Here is a 23,882-nt window from a genome sequence, read left to right as displayed (position 1 = left end):
GCAGAGGTGAGGAGAGGCCACATAATGGTCCTGAGTTGCAGTGTTTGGGGAACTTGTTTAATTAAAGATTTTAGCGTAGTCCAAATCCAGTTCAAACTCCGGTTCTAAGTTCATTCTTAAAACACATTCTTAACAAATGCATTCTTCGCAAATGCAAGCAGGCCAAGTCCTGACTGCAGGCCTTGATAATATACACATAATGACACACATAGTGCCCCTTACACATATGTTGTACATTATTAATACATTTTTACATGACACACATAATGCTCCTTATACATATTCCGAACACTACTTCACAACCAACCCACTCACATACACAGCACTCACACTGCCACTAACACTGTGACCTCTGCCTCTGCTTGGATACAGATGTGTCCTCATAAATCTTGCCTCAATGCTAACGTCGGGCATACCTTTTTTTTTTATGAAAATGCATCTTATTTGCATTGCTATGTGGCTAGGATGCACACACAGCTTCTGCTGATTAAAATGATATGCAGCATGCCTATATACTGTGTGAGACTGTGGCTGTATCTGCATATGAAATGCTACACACAGAATATAGGCATGCCGCATATCATTTTAATCAGCAGAAGCTGCTGATGCCCCTAGGCATATCAAATGCCCTAGGCAATTGCCTAGTTTGCCTATGCCTATGGCCGGCTCTGGGGAAAGGGAAGGTGGTGTCGCCACCTTTATTGTGTAAATGGTATGAGACCTGACACTCTCCATGTGTGCTATAAACCAGATATAAGAGAAGAAACATGGACTAGGTTTTGCTTTTTCCAGGACTTGGCTATGAAGGGCCAGCTGCCGGGATATGGGAGGCCTATTTGGCAGATTATCTGAATCTGGAATTAGATAACAGATCCAGGGATCCTTAATAATAGGTTACAGGAGGAGCAAGGTTAAAAGATCTTGGACTGTCCTGGTCGGAATCTAGCCATGGGGGTCATTCCGAGTTGATCACTCGCTAGCAGTTTTTGGAAGCCGTGCAAACGCTATGCCGCCGCCCACTGGGAGTGTATTTTAGCTTAGCAGAAGTGCGAACGAATGTATCGCAGAGGGGCTACAAAGTTTTTTTGTGCAGTTTCAGAGTAGCTCAATACCTACTCAGTGCTTGCGATCACTTCAGACTTGTCAGTTCCGGATTTGACGTCACAAATCCACCCAGCGTTCGCCCAGCCACGCCTGTGTTTTTCCTGGCACGCCTGCATTTTTCTGAACACTTCCTGAAAATGGTCAGTTGACACCCAGAAATGCCCACTTCATGTCAATCACTCTGCGGCCACCAGTGCAACTGAAATGCTTCGCTAGACCCTGTGCAAAACGGCATAATTCGTTGTGCCTGTACGACGTGCGTGCGCATTGCGCCGCATACGCATGCGCAGAACTGACGTTTTTTTAGCCTGATCGCTACGCTGCGGACATATGCAGCTAGCGATCAACTCGGAATGACCCCCCATGTCACTTGCACTGTAAGATTGCAATGCTATACACTGTGTCACCGTGCCACAGTCAATACAATCTAGCATTTTCAACATTATTAAAACTTTAGAATACAATGGTGGGATTGGTATACTTTGACTCTTATTTATACTATTTCTATTGTTTTTGTCATGTCACTTGTAACACATTAACAAGCCGTAAAAGTCAATAATGACATGAATATTGTGGCAGCATTATTAAGCCATGTTTTACTGGGGCAGGGAGTGATGTGAACGGCCAAATATCCTCTGTAAAGCGCTGCGGAATATGTGTGCACTATGGGGGTCATTCCGAGTTGTTCGCTCGGTAATTTTCTTCGCATCGCAGCGTTTTTCCGCTAACTGCGCATGCGCAATGTTCGCACTGCGACTGCGCCAAGTAAATTTGCTATGCAGTTAGGTATTTTACTCACGGCATTACGAGGTTTTTTCTTCGTTCTGGTGATCGTAATGTGATTGACAGGAAGTGGGTGTTTCTGGGCGGAAACTGGGCGTATTATGGGAGTGTGTGAAAAAACGCTACCGTTTCTGGGAAAAACGCGGGAGTGGCTGGAGAAACGGAGGAGTGTCTGGCCGAACGCTGGGTGTGTTTGTGACGTCAAACCAGGAACGACAAGCACTGAACTGATCGCACTGGCAGAGTAAGTCTCGAGCTACTCAGAAACTGCACAGAGAAGTCTTTTCGCAATATTGCGAATCTTTCGTTCGCAATTTTGAGAAGCTAAAATTCACACCCAGTAGGCGGCGGCTTAGCGTGTGCAAAGCTGCTAAAAGCAGCTTGCGAGCGAACAACTCGGAATGACCCCCTATATAAATAACCGGTAATAAGTAGTCTAGGACTGCATATATTGTTCTGAAAATAGCTGCCAGTACAAACACAGAATTATGCTGGGAATTGTGGGAATCAGCAAATTTACTCAGTGCTGTTAAACTAGATGAGAGAAACAAGCTGCACAAACATGCAGTGCCACTGCCAGGGCAAATTTCTAAATATAAGAAACAGTTAGATGCACCCACATCTGAAACTGAAATGAAGATCATCAAATGGATCCTGTTATTGTCACTAGTTAACCGACTCTTCAAACAATTGAATTCCACCCTGTCATTTTAAAGACTGTGCTAGACAAACGACAGAAGCTGATTGGTTATTATCTGTAACTTCACTTTATCTCTCTCTAAGGTTTGCTATTTCTCTCTTATGGGGTCTATGTACTAAGCCATGTAGAGAGAGATAAAGTGGACAGAGATAATGTAGCAGCCAACCTAACTGCCATGTTACAGGCTATGGCCTAGATTTATCAAGCACTGGAGAGTGAGAAATTGCACGGTGATAAAGTACCAACCAATCAGCTCCTAACACAACCTGTAACATGGCAGTTAGGAGCTGGTTGCTTGGTACTTTATCTCTCTCCACAGCTTAGTACGTCTGCCCCTATATCTCCATCCACTTTATCTCCATGGTTTAGTACATAGACTCCACAGTCTTTTATGTGTTGTACTATCTAAGTGGACCTTGGTGCAATGCAATTCCCAGCATATGATTTCTGAACTAGAGTGGATTTGGTTGGTCATTAAAGAGCTGTTGCATGTACCGGCCCAGCAACCCTGGCAACAGATACTAAAATGGCTGTATCCCAATATCCTGGAAGTACAGTATGGAGCGGTTCAGCTCTTACCAATAATTTGAGTGTTACCCCCTCAAAGTCCAATCCTAGTGTCACTTCCAATCTCCAAGATTAATTTATTAAATGGGTTTTCATAACAAGCATACTCAACTAAAATTAATTCATTTTCAATTTTTTAAATGCCAGTTAAACATCTGAATTTGCTGACTAAATAGAAGTATAACATCAACACCACAGCCCAATGTTTGATTTGCACATAAATGCCAATCACCAGTTTATCCACTGTTGTGACTGCTGTTCCAAAAATATTTTTGATCATTGAACGAGCTTGTTCATGCTGTGCCGATGGAGGAGATCTCTTTTTATTCTTTTAAACTGGCATATGAATCCATTAGCAACAGTGGAATTTACAAAGTAGTATTTGTGTAATTTACAAGAGAGCAGCAGGATTTGTTGATGAATTGAAGGCTGCAGGGCATAGGTGAAGACCTTCAGTTAAGAAGGTTATAAGGTTGATGGGAGAAAACCCTTTCTGCATCCTGGCTCCAGTGAGAAATTCCCAAGTTAAAGAGAATTTATGGAAGTGAAGTCCACAAATGGTTTTTGGACTAGTTTAAAGCCATAAACAGTAGACATAAGGTTATGTAGGGGTGCAAGAAGGACATTACTGCAAGAATAAATAGTAATATTGTATGTTTTAGGTATTTTGAAAGTCTTTTCCCAAGAATAATAATTTTAAGCAGTTGTAAACCTTCCCTGAAATGTTTACCAAAGAAGCAGTTTGTGTGTGTGTATATCCCATCATGTTTCCAAATGTCACGAAACTAACATAGTGGTTTCATTGCAATATGGTTTCCGCTTTGTTGATTTCTACAAACAAGTTGTATTTATACTTGAGAAATAATTCTGAGGATACACGTCTCCCCTGCTGAGTCTCTACCCTGTATAATAGATATGTTTGTACCTTGGTGCATTCCATGGGCGAGAGCTGCTGAGCAGATGTCTGTAGTTTATCTACACACAGCAACAAAGGTTGTCCTACTTGTGATGAAGTATATAGTTCAAAAGAAAACGTTGCTATGTAAGAAAACAGAATAAGTAAGTTTTACAGGAAAATAAATAAGTGCTACAAAATGTTTGGAATATGAAAGGTTTATAGATAAAAGGTAGTTATCGAAGTATAACCATATTTAGTTTCAAGGAAAGTAAATCTCTGTATGCAAATAATTACTGTATAGTGAATAGTAATTACAACCTACTACCCTTAGGTTATTATTGTTATATATTTTTCAGATTGTAAGCTCACAAGAGCAGGGCCTTCTTTCCTCATGTGCCTTTCCTTTTCTTACGTTAGGGCCCTACACACTATGTGATCCACCGCTGAGCTGCCCGACGGCGGATACGGCTGACGGGCGACCCGACGGCGGGAGGGGGGGGGGGGCAGTGATGGGGGAGTTAAATTTCTTCACTCCCCCCCGTCACCCGGCTCCATAGCAGTGCAGGCAAATATGGCCGAGATCGTCCATATTGGCCTGCATGCCCAAGCGGAGCCGAGCATCGTTCATCGCTGGTGCCTACACACTGAAAGATATGAACGGTATCTCATTCATTAATGAACGAGATCATTCATATCTTTCAGTAATATCACCCAGTGTGTAGGGCCTATTACACTTATACTCCATACTCCCTTTGATGGCACCTAACCCCGGGTTTTCCATACCTGTCCTATATTGTCTTGAACTGTAAGTGCTGTTTTCTTGTATGCTCATTTCATTATGTACTGTGTAATGGGCGCTGCGGATCCCTTGTGGTTCCATATAAAAAAAAGGATAATAATATTAATATTTTTAATGGATTTACACCTCTTGTCTTTTTGATATGATTATTTTATTTTTATATCACTGTTTCATGTGTAAAGCACCAATGCATTCACAATACTCCTGATTCTCAGACACTTTAGGAGTGAAGCCAGTCGTAAACAAACTGGCATATGCTACTGGACTCTATGTGAGACTCCCACATTTTGGTGTTTCTTCCAAACGTTCTGGAGAATGGACGGCTGGGCTTCCCTCCCGGTTCATGCCCACTGGACAGGAAGGGAATCATAATGACACATTTCTTGTCAATGAATCTGACTCTTGTCATTGTAACCTGCCCGCAATTTGCATAAGGTTGCAGCAGGAGGCAACATGGCTTTAGGAGGAGCAGCAAACAGTAGATAGGTATGTATGTAAGGCAGATTTTGTGGGCGTGGCTCGGCAAATCATGAGGTGCATTATTTTGTACTGGTTTTCCTTTTCATATACTGTAAGTGTCATTACATTGTAACATGTAATGATCACTAATAAGAATTACAATGATGGAGCATAGCTTCTAGGAAAATTCAGTGGTGAACCTGCTTGCAAATAGTGATTCTCCAATTATTTGAAGCGAGGGACCTCAAAATGTTGTGATATTTGTGCTAGTAAGATTTCAGTTCATAGCTCGAATTTACAATTCAAAGTTCAAGTTCAAATTTCAAGTTGAAGTTAAAACAAAAGACATTTAAGTAGACACTTTTTCCTATTGGAGTTTGTGGTGACATTTAATAATAGTTTTTAAAAATGTTGTAATTTGAGCAGCAAAAAAACTATATTTGTACTATAAGTGAATTACTGTACAAGTGGAAAACCATTCCCTGCTTTCCCGGGAGTCAGGGAGAATTCCCTGAAATTTCAACTATTATCATATATACAAAAAAAAGAAAGAAAAAGAAATATGCCTCTGACAAAACAGTTATGTTCCCTAGAAACATGTCGGGTGAGTGTTACTTTAGTTGACTGAGAAGTACCCAGGAGAATGCATCAGGGACTGTACAATATACTGATCTGATCTAGATCACGGACTGGATTTCTGTGACGGCTTACATCAGCTAGAGTACAGTGAGACTTGCATTGAGCCAACTTGATATCTTTTAGAATCCATCACCCCTTTCTGGGGAAAATATGCGCGAACTATATCCTGATGAATATATAGTGATGAATTATTCACTGTCATCGTCACTCTAGATGGGAGTCACATAGTTATAGTATGTACAAGTATCCTATCATATAACAGGCACTTTAAAAGATTTTTGGTTCTGTATATATCAATCATTAGTCATTGGGAGAGTTCTTTGAGCAAAGGTTGGGAACTGCCATTACAACAGCATTTAAATTCCAGCAATGAAAGCCCGGCTTGCACCCTTTGCTCCCCTGTTTGCTCAAAAGTGTTTACTACTCCGTGATATGAGTGAGATTCTGCAACCGTACAGTGCGGCAGGTGTCATGCACATTCGGCCGGGCGAATCTGTACAGCATCAACTGAATTCCCCCCCTTATTCTTAACTATTCTAACAGAATTTAGGAATTTTGGCCCAGATTTATCAATCCTTGGAGAGTGATAAATTGCACGGTAAAAAAGTACCAACCAACCAGCTCCTAACTGCCATGTTGCAGGCGGTATTTGAAAAATAACAGTTATGAGCTGATTGGTTAGTACTTTATCACCATACAATTTATCACCATGCAATTTATCACTCCCAGAGGCTTGATAAATATATACCTTTACATGGTGAGCAGTCACAATTTATGTCACATGGCATTGCTTTGATTGAAATACCACTGGAAGTTATATTTGTAATGTTTGTTTTGTTATTGTTTATATGATTTGCAATTTTGTGGCATTTAATCAATTGTGCGTTATTGTCACATCAGCAGTCATGTATTTTATTCTTATTATCACATATAGTTGCATTGTGTTTCCTGCTCCATATAAAACATAACATAAACGCTCATAACAACACATTGTTCTGTACATTAACTCAAACAGGTATCTCAGGTCTAGGGGGAAGAACCGCTGAAGGGTCTGGCTCTGCAACATGCTGAATCGGCTCTTAGCAGGAACAGTATGTGCACATGCATAATAAATGACAGGAGTACCTTGAGGAAACATTAGATACATTTGTGCCATTTGCATTTCCATTATAAAGATTCTTTACTTCCTGAGACATTAGCTATTCTGACTACCTGCTTTTACTATATAAATGTAGACTTAAGATAAACATGCTTCATGTAATTATAAACCGTGTTCTATTCAGTATGATTTTATGTAACATACTCCAAGGATACTTATTATATATCTATGCTTAGCTGATGTGTAAAATAAGATGGAAGAGCATATGTATCCCATGCGTAATTTATGATTGCCTGACTATATAAGGTTAAATAGAATGGGATGCACTGCAATGTTTATTATATATTGTATATTATTATATAATATGCATGATCAGCTGGGTGTATAAGGTAAGAGAGTCCATTAAATGTAGTCCATTAATAATATATAAATTGTGTGCTTAGCTGGCTATAAGGATATATGTAGTTCATGAATAATGGATAAAATGTATGCTAAGCAGGTTGTGTAAGGTAAGATAGTCCATTAATAATATATAAAATGTATGCTTAGTTGTCTGTTTACAATGAAATAAAAAACACAGTATGTGTAGTTAATAATTATTGTACTAGCTAGCCGTAGCACTGTATGTGTTCTCCATGTTTAATGTACAGATATAGATGATTTGAAATTTATGCAGGTTTAGTAAAAATGACCAATGGTTTGTTCTACTCTCCAGCTTCTTGCCGAGCGATGGCCCTTTGATCAGTCACTAATCGGAGAATGTCTTTGCAAACTGGTTCCATTCATACAAAAGGCTTCAGTTGGAATCACAGTGCTCAACCTGTGCGCTCTGAGTGTAGACAGGTACGTATTTCACTTCCCGTTTCTGTATCCTAGGGCATCCTCAGTTAATCAGCATTACCCACAGAGGTCATGTTTTTTCCCCTCATAGTAGATCTGATGAAAATTTAAAACACATTGTATGCTCTGCAGAGCTGTATAAGCTGTAATTCTGCAATTGCTTTATTCATTGTTTTATTTCAACAACCATAGAGCTTGTTTGTTTACCCCAAATCTAGAAGCTTTACTTCCAGTTCTAGTTATACGTGGTATTTTTTCCCATTACTGTATGTATTCAAAGCAGAACTTTGTCTTTTTGCAGACTATAGGCAGAATTGTAACATGGATCCCTAAACTCCTATTTATTGGCATGTGGAATTCTGGTTAATTACCCATACATACTGTACAATCAGAATATCTCTAGCTGCAGCAAGATATAATCACAGTGCCTTACTTATATAACCATAAATGTGTTATTTCTGCTGAGGAGGATTCATGAAGGATTTTATAGAGGGTTCAAGAGAACAAGTTTTAACCAGAACATTTCCGACCATCTGTTAACACTCAGACAACAGCTTCTAACATGAGAGCATAAAACATGAGTAGGAATGATTTGGCAGTGAGACATACATAATGGCATTGAACTGGATTAACTACTGCCAATTTTTACTTTTTGAATATTTTTTTTTTATATATATATAAGTTAATTAAATTACGTTAGCATTAATCAATCACTTAAATATATTCTATATCTATAAAAAGATAATGTATAACGTTTCAAGTATTTTCTATTTTTTTAAGCAATACCCTTCTGGATTGTCACATACCATATATTTTGGTCAATTTGTGATCTAACCTTTCTACGGTATCTTTGTGCACTGTACCCACGCATCTTTTGGTGATCAAGTAAATTACAGTAGGTTCTTTAGAGTAAACCATAGCTACCACTGGTCGAAAAATATTGTACCCCTAGCTTACAGTTCTTCATTAGGAAGTGCGTTGTGGGGGGCAGATGTGAGCTTTTTTTCCTCTGTAACTTTAGTTACAGGACATTACTTAAGCAAGAAACAAAATGTCTTGGAAACACTATGTCCCCCAACTATTAGAACCAGATGTGTCCCATACATCAAGTTCAACTACACTACCACTTCAGGAGTTACACAACTCCTCCACCCCCCCACCCATATATGCTTTAAACGTATTCACATGACGAAAAACCTAACTGCCCAAGTTGCAGCATTTGTCCAACTAGCCTTCATCAACCCTAGCTAAGCCCCAGGTAGGTTCAAGTTTTCCCCTGCTGTTATATACTATTTATTATTTATATATGCAGCACATACATATTCCGCAGTGCTCTACAGAGAATATTTCTGTCCTTCACGTTAGTCCCAGCCCAGTGGTGCTTAGAAGTTCCCTATCACATGTGCACACACACATTAGTGATATGTTCTTATCTGAAGCCAAATAACTTACTGGTGTCTTTGGAATGTGGAAGGAAAAGGAATAATCGGATAAAACCCATGCAAGCAAGGGTAGAATAGACAGACTCCACACTAATATACTGTACTATAGAATTTTGTAAGCGGGTGTAAGCCGGCTCCGGGAGACTTTCCCACTCTTCCAGGTGGCCGGGAGAACCACACGATTTTCAGGAGGCTTTCGGCCATTTTGGGAGAGAATGCAAGTATGCAATATAGTTTGTTTAATAATAATAATAATAATAATAATAACAATAATATTAATAATAATAATAATAATGGGGAAAAATCCCTGCTGTATCTGCACAGGACAGGACTCCGGAGACAGGGTGAGTCCAGTGTCTGTGCTATTTGCCTACACTGCCTCGGCAGGTTTATTATTGTAACAATTACGGTAGCTGGTTTCTGCTTCAACAGTGGTAACAGGTGAAGCAGTCGCGGCTTTTACTCCGTGGTATGTGTGCATGGACCATATAGTACATGGACCAGATAGTGACAGTGGCGTATCTATAATAAGTGCAGTGTGTCCGGTGCACATGGGCCCACTGGGTCAAGGGGGGACCCACACTGCATATGCTGCACCAATTTCTTCTATACTCACCTCTCCGGAAGTCACGTGTTTGCTGTGTCAGTCTTGCAAAATCACGAGGAAAATGGTGCAGCTGTCATTTTCCTGGCATTTTGCACATGCGCAGCAGGGGTATTACAGGGAAAATGTCCGCCGCATTACTAGCACCGCTGTTGACAGAGACCACACTGCCAGCTAGAGACAAAGGAGGGGGCCAAAATGAATACTGCATACGGGCCCCCTCCTCTTACAGTATGCTTCTGTATAGTCACAACACATGTCACAGAGTCTGGGACATTTATGGTTGTTCAATACAGCAATTCTGGCATTCACAAACAAGAAGAAGTTAGGAGTTCTTTGAAAGCAAAAACCATACAGCCCAGTGGTTCCCAAACTCAGTCCTCAAGGCACCACAACAGTGCAGGTTTTAAAGATATCCATGGCTCAGCACAGATGTTTAAATCAAACTGATTGAGGTACTAATTCAGTTACCTGTGGCCCAACATGGATACACCCAAAACCTGGACCATTAGGGTGCCTTGAAACCTCTGATATAGTCTAATAATTTATAACAGTACCAGTTTAACCATCGTGTCTTGTACACACCACAACAGTTCACAACTTTTCCTGAACTGTGACTATGAGCTATCTACTTATTATTACTCTCCTTAATATCTAAGATATGTATTTGCTGTTAGAACCAAAAGTAACTTTGGTTTAATAATTGTAATAAACTGATAAATAAATAAACATAAAATAGGCAAATTTGTATGCTAAGGAAAACAAATTCATAGATTCATAGAAATTGGCAGATTCATAGAAATTGTTATACAACTTTAAAGTCTAAATTTCCCATTTATATCCCGGATGGATTATAATTGTGGTAAAAGTCATGGTATTGCATGTAGTCATTTAATACCCCACATTTTTAATGACTTGGCATGGCCTTTGCTGCTCCATGATGTTCAGGTACCATTGTTTTAACACACACGTGAGTAAAGCAAGAGCTACCATCTGACACATTTGTTAAGAATTTGGTAAAAGGTCATTAATGAAACTGGGACTCTGACAGGCAGCAGGAGACATGAATCCAACAGCACTTCTGTGATCTCTATCTGCTTACACTGCAACACAGACGACATCTGCGTACAGAATGTGTATTACTGCTCTTATAATAAAACAGCCAGATGTGGATCAGCACTAGACAGAACATCCTACACAGCTAGCAGTGACCTCACTTCTCAGAAGAAACAAATACTAAATTTCCATCAAAGCCAGTGGTATAATCTTCAGTAATTCAAAGCAGCAGGTACACAAATACAAACTGTGATCTTCAGAGGAAATTGAAGATAGATAAAAGGGGGTTTTAAATGATCAGCTTGTAACGCAATCTGGAGCATATTTATCAATATTATGTATACTAAAATAATGTGAAAGTGGTTGTTTTCACACCCTTTTCACAGTATTGTAGTATCACAGAAATGCATGAAAGGGCAATTTGGAGGACAATTCGCAAAAATCTCCTACAAGCTCTTAATATCGCATTTGTTTCAGTTGCAGATCACATTTCCCACACTTGTAATGCGAAATGTTATCTGCCCAAATTTACTAAAATGAAATTTAAAAAAAAAATGGAGGGAGCCATGTGATTATAAAGCCATTTTCAGATGGTGTTATTAGGGCTCTCCTCCAATTCCCCTACTCCTGCCATGCTGTGACAGAACAGAGCAAGGAACGGATACCTGTGAACAGACTAGTGTGTCTAAATAGAACACAGGCTGATTAAATAGAACACAGGCTGATCACTGAAGAAAATAAAAAGTTGAATAAGAAAATAATAGAATAAAACTTACCTGCACGCTGCTGCAGCCAGGGATCGGTGTCCTGCTCCTTCTCTCTGTGACCCCGGTCAGCTGATTCTGTGATACTCCTGTCCAGCATCTCAGTTTACAGAACCGATCAGCTAACCGGGGTCACAGAGAGAAGGAGCTGGACACCAATCCCTGGGTGTTGCAGCGTGAGGTAAATGTTAGCTTAGCAGGGAGAGGGGGGTGGCAGGGTTGGGCTTGGGGTGGTAGACGGCGACACATGCAGTCTCAGGGTAGTTTTTGCAAAAAATACCCTGAGAAGTGCAGGGGAAAGATTTGCAGATTCTTAAGGACAGAGCATTCTTGGCATGTATTCAAATATCGCAATGCAAATATGGGTGAATTTATCACAGCCCATCCGCACCTGAGATGCGGATTGTGACAAATATTAACTAGAGATGAGCGGGTTCGGTTCCTCGGAAACCGAACCCGCCCGAACTTCATGTTTTTTTACACGGGTCCGAGCGACTCGGATCTTCCCGCCTTGCTCGGTAAACCCGAGCGCGCCCGAACGTCATCATCCCGCTGTCGGATTCTCGCGAGGCTCGGATTCTATCGCGAGACTCGGATTCTATATAAGGAGCCGCGCGTCGCCGCCATTTTCACACGTGCATTGAGATTCATAGGGAGAGGACGTGGCTGGCGTCCTCTCCGTTTATAGAGAAGAGAGTGAGACTAGAGTAGAGAGAGACACAGTAGTAATTTTGGGGAGCATTAGGAGGAGTACTACTACTTGCTGAAGTGATAGATAGATAGTGTGACTGTATAATGTATATCTGACTTGTGGGGGGAGACACTGACAGTGGGGAGCAGTTAGAGTCTGAGAGCAGGACTCAGGAGTACATATAACGTACAGTGCACACTTTTGCTGCCAGAGTGCCACACTGCCATTGTGACCACACTGACCACCAGTATAATATATATTGTGATTGTCTGCTTAGGAGTACTACTTGCAAGTTGCTGATAGTGTGACCAGTGACCTGACCACCAGTTTAATAATCACCACCAGTTTAATATATATATATATATATATATAATTGTATATAATATATATATAATATTGTATACCACCTACCCGTTTTTTTCTTTTCTTTCTTCTTCTTTATACATACTACTATAGTAGCTTACTGTAGCAGTCTGCGGTGCTGCTGAGCTGACAGTGTCCAGCAGGTCCGTCATCAGTCATTACATAATAAATATATATACCTGTCCGGCTGCAGTACTAGTGATATTATATATATATATATATATATATATATATTAATTTCATCTCATTATCATCCAGTCTATATTAGCAGCAGACACAGTACGGTAGTCCACGGCTGTAGCTACCTCTGTGTCGGCAGTCGCTGGTCCATCCATAATTGTATACCACCTACCCGTGTTTTTTTTTTTCTTTCTTCTTGATACATACTACTATAGTAGCTTACTGTAGCAGTCTGCGGTGCTGCTGAGCTGACAGTGTCCAGCAGGTCCGTCATCAGTCATTACATAATAAATATATATACCTGTCCGGCTGCAGTACTAGTGATATTATATATATATATATATATATATATATTAATTTCATCTTATTATCATCCAGTCTATATTAGCAGCAGACACAGTACGGTAGTCCACGGCTGTAGCTACCTCTGTGTCGGCAGTCGCTGGTCCATCCATAATTGTATACCACCTACCCGTGTTTTTTTTTTCTTTCTTCTTGATACATACTACTATAGTAGCTTACTGTAGCAGTCTGCGGTGCTGCTGAGCTGACAGTGTCCAGCAGGTCCGTCATCAGTCATTAAATAATAAATATATATACCTGTCCGGCTGCAGTACTAGTGATATTATATATATATATATATTAATTTCATCTCATTATCATCCAGTCTATATTAGCAGCAGACACAGTACGGTAGTCCACGGCTGTAGCTACCTCTGTGTCGGCAGTCGCTGGTCCATCCATAATTGTATACCACCTACCCGTGTTTTTTTTTTTTCTTTCTTCTTGATACATACTACTATAATAGCTTACTGTAGCAGTCTGCGGTGCTGCTGAGCTGACAGTGTCCAGCAGGTCCGTCATCAGTCATTACATAATAAATATATATACCTGTCCGGCTGCAGTACTAGTGATATTATATATATATATATATATATATATATATTAATTTCATCTCATTATCATCCAGTCTATATTAGCAGCAGACACAGTACGGTAGTCCACGGCTGTAGCTACCTCTGTGTCGGCAGTCGCTGGTCCATCCATAATTGTATACCACCTACCCGTGTTTTTTTTTTTTCTTTCTTCTTGATACATACTACTATAGTAGCTTACTGTAGCAGTCTGCGGTGCTGCTGAGCTGACAGTGTCCAGCAGGTCCGTCATCAGTCATTACATAATAAATATATATACCTGTCCGGCTGCAGTACTAGTGATATTATATATATATATATATATATATTAATTTCATCTCATTATCATCCAATCTATATTAGCAGCAGACACAGTACGGTAGTCCACGGCTGTAGCTACCTCTGTGTCGGCAGTCCCTGGTCCATCCATAATTGTATACCACCTACCCGTGGTTTTTTTTTTTTTTTTTCTTCTTGATACATACTACTATAATAGCTTACTGTAGCAGTCTGCGGTGCTGCTGAGCTGACAGTGTCCAGCAGGTCCGTCATCAGTCATTACATAATAAATATATATACCTGTCCGGCTGCAGTACTAGTGATATTATATATATATATATATATATATATATATTAATTTCATCTCATTATCATCCAGTCTATATTAGCAGCAGACACAGTACGGTAGTTTACGGCTGTATCTACCTCTGTGTCGGCAGTCGCTGGTCCATCCATAATTGTATACCACCTACACGTGTTTTTTTTTTCTTCTTGATACATACTACTATAGTAGCTTACTGTAGCAGTCTGCGGTGCTGCTGAGCTGACAGTGTCCAGCAGGTCCGTCATCAGTCATTACATAATAAATATATATACCTGTCCGGCTGCAGTACTAGTGATATTATATATATATATATATATTAATTTCATCTCATTATCATCCAGTCTATATTAGCAGCAGACACAGTACGGTAGTCCACGGCTGTAGCTACCTCTGTGTCGGCAGTCGCTGGTCCATCCATAATTGTATACCACCTACCCATGTTTTTTTTTTTCTTTCTTCTTGATACATACTACTATAGTAGCTTACTGTAGCAGTCTGCGGTGCTGCTGAGCTGACAGTGTCCAGCAGGTCCGTCATCAGTCATTAAATAATAAATATATATACCTGTCCGGCTGCAGTACTAGTGATATTATATATATATATATATATATATATATATATTAATTTCATCTCATTATCATCCAGTCTATATTAGCAGCAGACACAGTACGGTAGTCCACGGCTGTAGCTACCTCTGTGTCGGCAGTCGCTGGTCCATCCATAATTGTATACCACCTACCCGTGTTTTTTTTTTCTATCTTCTTGATACATACTACTATAATAGCTTACTGTAGCAGTCTGCGGTGCTGCTGAGCTGACAGTGTCCAGCAGGTCCGTCATCAGTCATTACATAATAAATATATATACCTGTCCGGCTGCAGTACTAGTGATATTATATATATATATATATATATATATTAATTTCATCTCATTATCATCCAGTCTATATTAGCAGCAGACACAGTACGGTAGTCCACGGCTGTAGCTACCTCTGTGTCGGCAGTCGCTGGTCCATCCATAATTGTATACCACCTACCCGTGTTTTTTTTTTTTTTTTTTCTTCTTGATACATACTACTATAGTAGCTTACTGTAGCAGTCTGCGGTGCTGCTGAGCTGACAGTGTCCAGCAGGTCCGTCATCAGTCATTACATAATAAATATATATACCTGTCCGGCTGCAGTACTAGTGATATTATATATATATATATATATATTAATTTCATCTCATTATCATTCAGTCTATATTAGCAGCAGACACAGTACGGTAGTCCACGGCTGTAGCTACCTCTGTGTCGGCAGTCCCTGGTCCATCCATAATTGTATACCACCTACCCGTGTTTTTTTTTTTTTTTTTCTTCTTGATACATACTACTATAGTAGCTTACTGTAGCAGTCTGCGGTGCTGCTGAGCTGACAGTGTCCAGCAGGTCCGTCATCAGTCATTACATAATAAATATATATACCTGTCCGGCTGCAGTACTAGTGATATTATATATATATATATATATATATATATATTAATTTCATCTCATTATCATCCAGTCTATATTAGCAGCAGACACAGTACGGTAGTCCACGGCTGTAGCTACCTCTGTGTCGGCAGTCGCTGGTCCATCCATAATTGTATACCACCTACCCGTGTTTTTTTTTTCTTTCTTCTTGATACATACTACTATAGTAGCTTACTGTAGCAGTCTGCGGTGCTGCTGAGCTGACAGTGTCCAGCAGGTCCGTCATCAGTCATTACATAATAAATATATATACCTGTCCGGCTGCAGTACTAGTGATATTATATATATATATATATATATTAATTTCATCTCATTATCATCCAGTCTATATTAGCAGCAGACACAGTACGGTAGTCCACGGCTGTAGCTACCTCTGTGTCGGCAGTCGCTGGTCCATCCATAAGTATACTAGTATCCATCCATCTCTATTGTTTACCTGAGGTGCCTTTTAGTTGTGCCTATTAAAATATGGAGAACAAAAATGTTGAGGTTCCAAAATTAGGGAAAGATCAAGATCCACTTCCACCTCGTGCTGAAGCTGCTGCCACTAGTCATGGCCGAGACGATGAAATGCCAGCAACGTCGTCTGCCAAGGCCGATGCCCAATGTCATAGTACAGAGCATGTAAAATCCAAAACACCAAATATCAGTAAAAAAAGGACTCCAAAATCTAAAATAAAATTGTCGGAGGAGAAGCGTAAACTTGCCAATATGCCATTTACCACACGGAGTGGCAAGGAACGGCTGAGGCCCTGGCCTATGTTCATGGCTAGTGGTTCAGCTTCACATGAGGATGAAAGCACTCAGCCTCTCGCTAGAAAAATGAAAAGACTCAAGCTGGCAAAAGCACCGCAAAGAACTGTGCGTTCTTCGAAATCCCAAATCCACAAGGAGAGTCCAATTGTGTCGTTTGCGATGCCTGACCTTCCCAACACTGGACGTGAAGAGCATGCGCCTTCCACCATTTGCACGCCCCCTGCAAGTGCTGGAAGGAGCACCCGCAGTCCAGTTCCTGATAGTCAGATTGAAGATGTCAGTGTTGAAGTACACCAGGATGAGGAGGATATGGGTGTTGCTGGCGCTGGGGAGGAAATTGACCAGGAGGATTCTGATGGTGAGGTGGTTTGTTTAAGTCAGGCACCCGGGGAGACACCTGTTGTCCGTGGGAGGAATAGGGCCGTTGACATGCCTGGTGAAAATACCAAAAAAATCAGCTCTTCGGTGTGGAAGTATTTCACCAGAAATGCGGACAACATTTGTCAAGCCGTGTGTTGCCTTTGTCAAGCTGTAATAAGTAGGGGTAAGGACGTTAACCACCTCGGAACATCCTCCCTTATACGTCACCTGCAGCGCATTCATAATAAGTCAGTGACAAGTTCAAAAACTTTGGGCGACAGCGGAAGCAGTCCACTGACCAGTAAATCCCTTCCTCTTGTAACCAAGCTCACGCAAACCACACCACCAACTCCCTCAGTGTCAATTTCCTCCTTCCCAAGGAATGCCAATAGTCCTGCAGGCCATGTCACTGGCAATTCTGACGAGTCCTCTCCTGCCTGGGATTCCTCCGATGCATCCTTGCGTGTAACGCCTACTGCTGCTGGCGCTGCTGTTGTTGCTGCTGGGAGTCGATGGTCATCCCAGAGGGGAAGTCGTAAGCCCACTTTTACTACTTCCACCAAGCAATTGACTGTCCAACAGTCCTTTGCGAGGAAGATGAAATATCACAGCAGTCATCCTGTTGCAAAGCGGATAACTGAGGCCTTGACAACTATGTTGGTGTTAGACGTGCGTCCGGTATCCGCCGTTAGTTCACAGGGAACTAGACAATTTCTTGAGGGAGTGTGCCCCCGTTACCAAATACCATCTAGGTTCCACTTCTCTAGGCAGGCGATACCGAGAATGTACACGGACGTCAGAAAAAGACTCACCAGTGTCCTAAAAAATGCAGTTGTACCCAATGTCCACTTAACCACGGACATGTGGACAAGTGGACAAGTGGAGCAGGGCAGGGTCAGGACTATATGACTGTGACAGCCCACTGGGTAGATGTATGGACGCCCGCCGCAAGAACAGCAGCGGCGGCACCAGTAGCAGCATCTCGCAAACGCCAACTCTTTCCTAGGCAGGCTACGCTTTGTATCACCAGTTTCCAGAATACGCACACAGCTGAAAACCTCTTACGGCAACTGAGGAAGATCATCGCGGAATGGCTTACCCCAATTGGACTCTCCTGTGGATTTGTGGCATCGGACAACGCCAGCAATATTGTGTGTGCATTAAATATGGGCAAATTCCAGCACGTCCCATGTTTTGCACATACCTTGAATTTGGTGGTGCAGAATTATTTAAAAAACGAGAGGGGCGTGCAAGAGATGCTGTCGGTGGCCAGAAGAATTGCGGGACACTTTCGGAGGACAGGCACCACGTACAGAAGACTGGAGCACCACCAAAAACGCCTGAACCTGCCCTGCCATCATCTGAAGCAAGAAGTGGTAACGAGGTGGAATTCAACCCTCTATATGCTTCAGAGGTTGGAGGAGCAGCAAAAGGCCATTCAAGCCTATACAATTGAGCACGATATAGGAGGTGGAATGTACCTGTCTCAAGCGCAGTGGAGAATTATTTCAACGTTGTGCAAGGTTCTGCAACCTTTTGAACTTGCCACACGTGAAGTCAGTTCAGACACTGCCAGCCTGAGTCAGGTCATTCCCCTCATCAGGCTTTTGCAGAAGAAGCTGGAGGCATTGAAGGAGGAGCTAAAAGGGAGCGATTCCGCTAGGCATGTGGGACTTGTGGATGGAGCCCTTAATTCGCTTAACAAGGATTCACGGGTGGTCAATCTGTTGAAATCAGAGCACTACATTTTGGCCACCGTGCTCGATCCTAGATTTAAAACCTACCTTGGATCTCTCTTTCCGGCAGACACAAGTCTGCTGGGGTTCAAAGACCTGCTGGTGACAAAATTGTCAAGTCAAGCGGAACGCGACCTGTCAACATCTCCTCCTTCACATTCTCCCGCAACTGGGGGTGCGAGGAAAAGGCTCAGAATTCCGAGCCCACCCGCTGGCGGTGATGCAGGGCAGTCTGGAGCGACTGCTGATGCTGACATCTGGTCCGGACTGAAGGACCTGACAACGATTACGGACATGTCGTCTACTGTCACTGCATATGATTCTCTCCCCATTGAAAGAATGGTGGAGGATTATATGAGTGACCGCATCCAAGTAGGCACGTCAGACAGTCCGTACTTATACTGGCAGGAAAAAGAGGCAATTTGGAGGCCCTTGCACAAACTGGCTTTATTCTACCTAAGTTGCCCTCCCACAAGTGTGTACTCCGAAAGAGTGTTTAGTGCCGCCGCTCACCTTGTCAGCAATCGGCGTACGAGGTTACTTCCAGAAAATGTGGAGTAGATGATGTTCATTAAAATGAATTATAATCAATTCCTCCGTGGAGACATTGACCAGCAGCAATTGCCTCCACAAAGTAGTACACAGGGAGCTGAGATGGTGGATTCCAGTGGGGACGAATTGATAATCTGTGAGGAGCGGGATGTACACGGTGATATATCGGAGGATGATGATGAGGTGGACATCTTGCCTCAGTAGAGCCAGTTTGTGCAAGGAGAGATTAATTGCTTCTTTTTCGGTGGGGGTCCAAACCAACCCGTCATTTCAGTCACAGTCGTGTGGCAGACCCTGTCACTGAAATGATGGGTTGGTTAAAGTGTGCATGTCCTGTTTATACAACATAAGGGTGGGTGGGAGGGCCCAAGGACAATTCCATCTTGCACCTCTTTTTTCTTTCATTTTTATTTGCGTCATGTGCTGTTTGGGGAGTGTTTTTTGGAAGGGCCATCCTGCGTGCCACTGCAGTGCCACTCCTAGATGGGCCAGGTGTTTGTGTCGGCCACTAGGGTCGCTTATCTTACTCACACAGCTACCTCATTGCGCCTCTTTTTTTCTTCTTTGCGTCATGTGCTGTGTGGGGAGTGTTTTTTGGAAGGGCCATCCTGCGTGACACTGCAGTGCCACTCCTAGATGGGCCAGGTGTTTGTGTCGGCCACTAGGGTCGCTTATCTTACTCACACAGCTACCTCATAACGCCTCTTTTTTTCTTTGCGTCATGTGCTGTTTGGGGAGTGTTTTTTGGAAGGGCCATCCTGCGTGCCACTGCAGTGCCACTCCTAGATGGGCCAGGTGTTTGTGTCGGCCACTAGGGTCGCTTATCTTACTCACACAGCTACCTCATTGCGCCTCTTTTTTTCTTCTTTGCGTCATGTGCTGTTTGGGGAGTGTTTTTTGGAAGGGCCATCCTGCGTGACGTTGCAGTGCCACTCCTAGATGGGCCAGGTGTTTGTGTCGGCCACTAGGGTCGCTTATCTTACTCACACAGCTACCTCATTGCGCCTCTTTTTTTCTTCTTTGCGTCATGTGCTGTTTGGGGAGTGTTTTTTGGAAGGGCCATCCTGCGTGACACTGCAGTGCCACTCCTAGATGGGCCAGGTGTTTGTGTCGGCCACTAGGGTCGCTTAGCTTAGTCAACCAGCGACCTCGGTGCAAATTTTAGGACTAAAAATAATATTGTGAGGTGTGAGGTATTCAGAATAGACTGAAAATGAGTGGAAATTATGGTTTTTGAGGTTAATAATACTTTGGGATCAAAATGACCCCCAAATTCTATGATTTAAGCTGTTTTTTAGTGTTTTTTGAAAAAAACACCCGAATCCAAAACACACCCGAATCCGACAAAAAAAATTCGGTGAGGTTTTGCCAAAACGCGGTCGAACCCAAAACACGGCCGCGGAACCGAACCCAAAACCAAAACACAAAACCCGAAAAATTTCAAGTGCACATCTCTAATATTAACCCTACTGTATGTGTGAAAGCTGCAATACACAAGTTACCCTATTCTTACATACAGGTTATAGGTTTCACTTGTTCCACAGTTTACAGATTCCAATTCAGATAATGGCCCTCATTCCGAGTTGTTCGCTCGCTAGCTGCTTTTAGCAGCCGTACAAATGCTAAGCCGCCGCCCTCTGGGACAGGATCGCAGCGCTGCTACAATAAAAGATAGTGCCGTTTCTGAGCAGCTCCAGACCTACTCCTAGCTTGTGATCACTTCAGACTGTTTAGTTCCTGTTTTGACGTCACAAACACGCCCTGCGTTCGGCAAACCACGCCTGCGTTTCCCCAGGCACGCCTGCGTTTGAATCTGACACGCCTGCGTTTTTCAACACACTCCCCGAAAACGGTCAGTTACCTCCCAGAAATACCCACTTCCTGTCAATCACTCTGCGGCCAGCAATGCGATTGAAAAGCGTCGCTAGACCTTGTGTGAAACTGCATCGGCTGTTGTGAAAGTACGTCGCATGTGCGCATTGTGCTGCATACGCATGCGCAGAAGTGCAGTTTTTTTGCCTGATCGATGCGCAGCGACCGAAAACAGCTAGCGAACAACTCGGAATGACCACCATTAATCAGACTTTTATGAATTACAATAGTTGGTTGTTGTAACTTAGTCCACTGCCAAAAACAAATAAAAAACAGATACACGAAAACAGTGTGAAATGGTAAAAATTAGAATGATGTGAATACAATATGCACAGACTTTGCTTTGCTTGTTAAACATTTCAGACTAAATGAACATATTCTTAATTTCAGGTACAGAGCAGTTGTATCATGGAGCCGAGTTCAAGGCAATGGAATCCCTCTGATCACAGCCATTGAAATCATTTCTATCTGGGTTCTTTCATTTGTCCTTGCAATCCCTGAAGCGATTGGATTTGTCATGATAAAATTTGACTACCGGGGTGAACAATACCGAACTTGCATGTTCAACGCTACATCTCCATTTATGGAGGTATGTATACCGTGTATATGAAGTGCATGCAATCAGGGATAGCTACACTTTTATTGCTCCTAAATCATGTTAATAATTTCAGAACTATTACAGAGAAATTCCTTTAGTAACCTAGTCTGTATGTTTGTTACATACTGTATAGGAATGTCTTCAGTTCACACAGTTCACATCCTGAGGAGAGGAAGTAGTAGTACTGTCTGAATTTCTGTTGGAAAGTACAATAATTTACTACAAACTAAGGGCCTGAATCAGAGATTTATGCAATGCTGATATTTACAGTCACACTGCGCGTGTGTCAACGTACTTTAGCGATGTTGCTCGCGGTGAGGATTTCTCCACAAAGTGATTGGCAGTCAGGGAGTGTTTCGAGGAGGTAATGGGTGGCAGGAAAAATGTAGGCTTGTTTCCACCTTTATCAGGGTTGTGTTTCTACATCTGCAATCCCATTCACAGAAAATATGGCGCCAGCATCTCAGGTCCCATGCCCATTCTGCATAACCATTGGTTGATTATTGAAAGATTTACGACCATCGCTGAATGTTTCTGCATTTGCTTGGATCTCCGAGGCTGACAGGCGTCTCCATACATTTCCAAGCGGCTGCAGCAGTAGCATATTTTGGCACATCCACTGCATACAAATTTGCATTAGCAAACAAATGCATTAGCGTACTGTACCTCTTTGACTCAGGCCCTAAACCTTTGTGGATGGATCAGATGACTGTTTATCAGTAGGGTAAATCAAGATTTTACTGCCCCAAACAGAGTAATATGGTGTCCTTATACTGTAGTGCAGAATGAATATCAACAAAATGATTTATTTCAGTGCAATACAGTATTTCATCTGAGACGTATAACTTTATTCAGTATCATAACAATTATCGAAGGACACTATTTCAGACAGTGCTATAAAGAAAATATGCACTTATTTGCTGCCATTTTCTGACCCATAAATCATGCACACCAGTCCCTCAATTTTATTCACCAAAAAATACTCCTGATTATCATAGTTACTATGATTGACTGGGACAGTGGTGGAACTAGCGAGCAGTGGGCACAGGTGCAACAAAATGCTTTGCCCCCCCCCCCCTTCCTCATCCCGTCCAAGTTCACCACCTCACCCCCAACTCCAAATTAGGGATTCTTTGCATGCTCCCATATAAAATAAATAAATATATATATATATATATCCATCAGTGACGTGCGGTGCGGTGGGGTGGGTCAGGTGAGGCAGAGCCTTTCCTGTCATACCAATGTTTGTGCTAGAGTTTTGACTGTATAAAGTATGTGAAAAATACAAAGAATTTGTTTGAAATATCTTCTTTGCATTATTCTAATAATTTTTATAGCCAAAACTCTGGAGTAAAAAGTCTATGGCAGGTGACGCAGTGCCTCCCCTGCCTATCTTTTCTGCACATTTCTTATCAATACTCACCAAAATTTCCAGCAGTATACACTGCTGCACCTGTGTAAAATGACCATATGTATCCTTTGGTTCAAATATTGCGTGTAAATCTGGCTCTGATGCTAGCCAGTGCCTCCTGAGCCATTTAGCTCATTGCACGTCCCTGATATATATATATATATATATATATATATATATCTATCAAGAAATAGTATATCTCTGTGGAGCGCACTTAATGACTGAAATAAATATATTTATTTATGTATAATACAATTTAATATGGTTATATTGGTTTCTGACAAAAAGAGGATGACATCACACAAACACCGTTTAAACTTTAAAACATCTGTTGCTTTTTATTGCTAAAATAATTAAATTTCAATACTGATAAAAAATGATGTACACTTTTACAATGTGTTATTGTTCATTACAGCCAAAAAATTGAATAACAACTTTTCCAAACAATAAAAGATTTTTTCACTCAACGCGTTTCGTCGTATGTCGACTTCTTCAGGAGTGTTTTTTATGAAAAGGTAATTAATTAGTTTGAAACAGCTGTATTTTCACAAAATTATAATCCATATTTTACTAAGAATT

At 41.6% G+C, this 23,882-nt stretch overlaps 1 protein-coding gene across 1 annotated transcript in view; it reads left to right on the top strand.

Moving 5' to 3' along the window:
• The window catches only part of EDNRA (endothelin receptor type A), a 76,001-nt gene that overhangs the window by 31,582 nt on the left and 20,537 nt on the right, over positions 1 to 23,882 (top strand). Inside the window, exons 3-4 of the mRNA XM_063920586.1 lie at positions 7,764 to 7,891; positions 21,685 to 21,883. Of these exons, the coding sequence (XP_063776656.1) occupies positions 7,764 to 7,891; positions 21,685 to 21,883 (327 nt within the window). The remainder of the gene's footprint in view (positions 1 to 7,763; positions 7,892 to 21,684; positions 21,884 to 23,882) is intronic.

The sequence above is a fragment of the Pseudophryne corroboree genome, chromosome 1 (genome assembly GCF_028390025.1).
Source record: "Pseudophryne corroboree isolate aPseCor3 chromosome 1, aPseCor3.hap2, whole genome shotgun sequence".
Lineage (NCBI taxonomy): Eukaryota > Metazoa > Chordata > Amphibia > Anura > Myobatrachidae > Pseudophryne > Pseudophryne corroboree.
The sequence above is the reverse complement of the archived record's forward strand: the minus strand, read 5'-3'. Positions and strand labels throughout refer to the sequence as shown.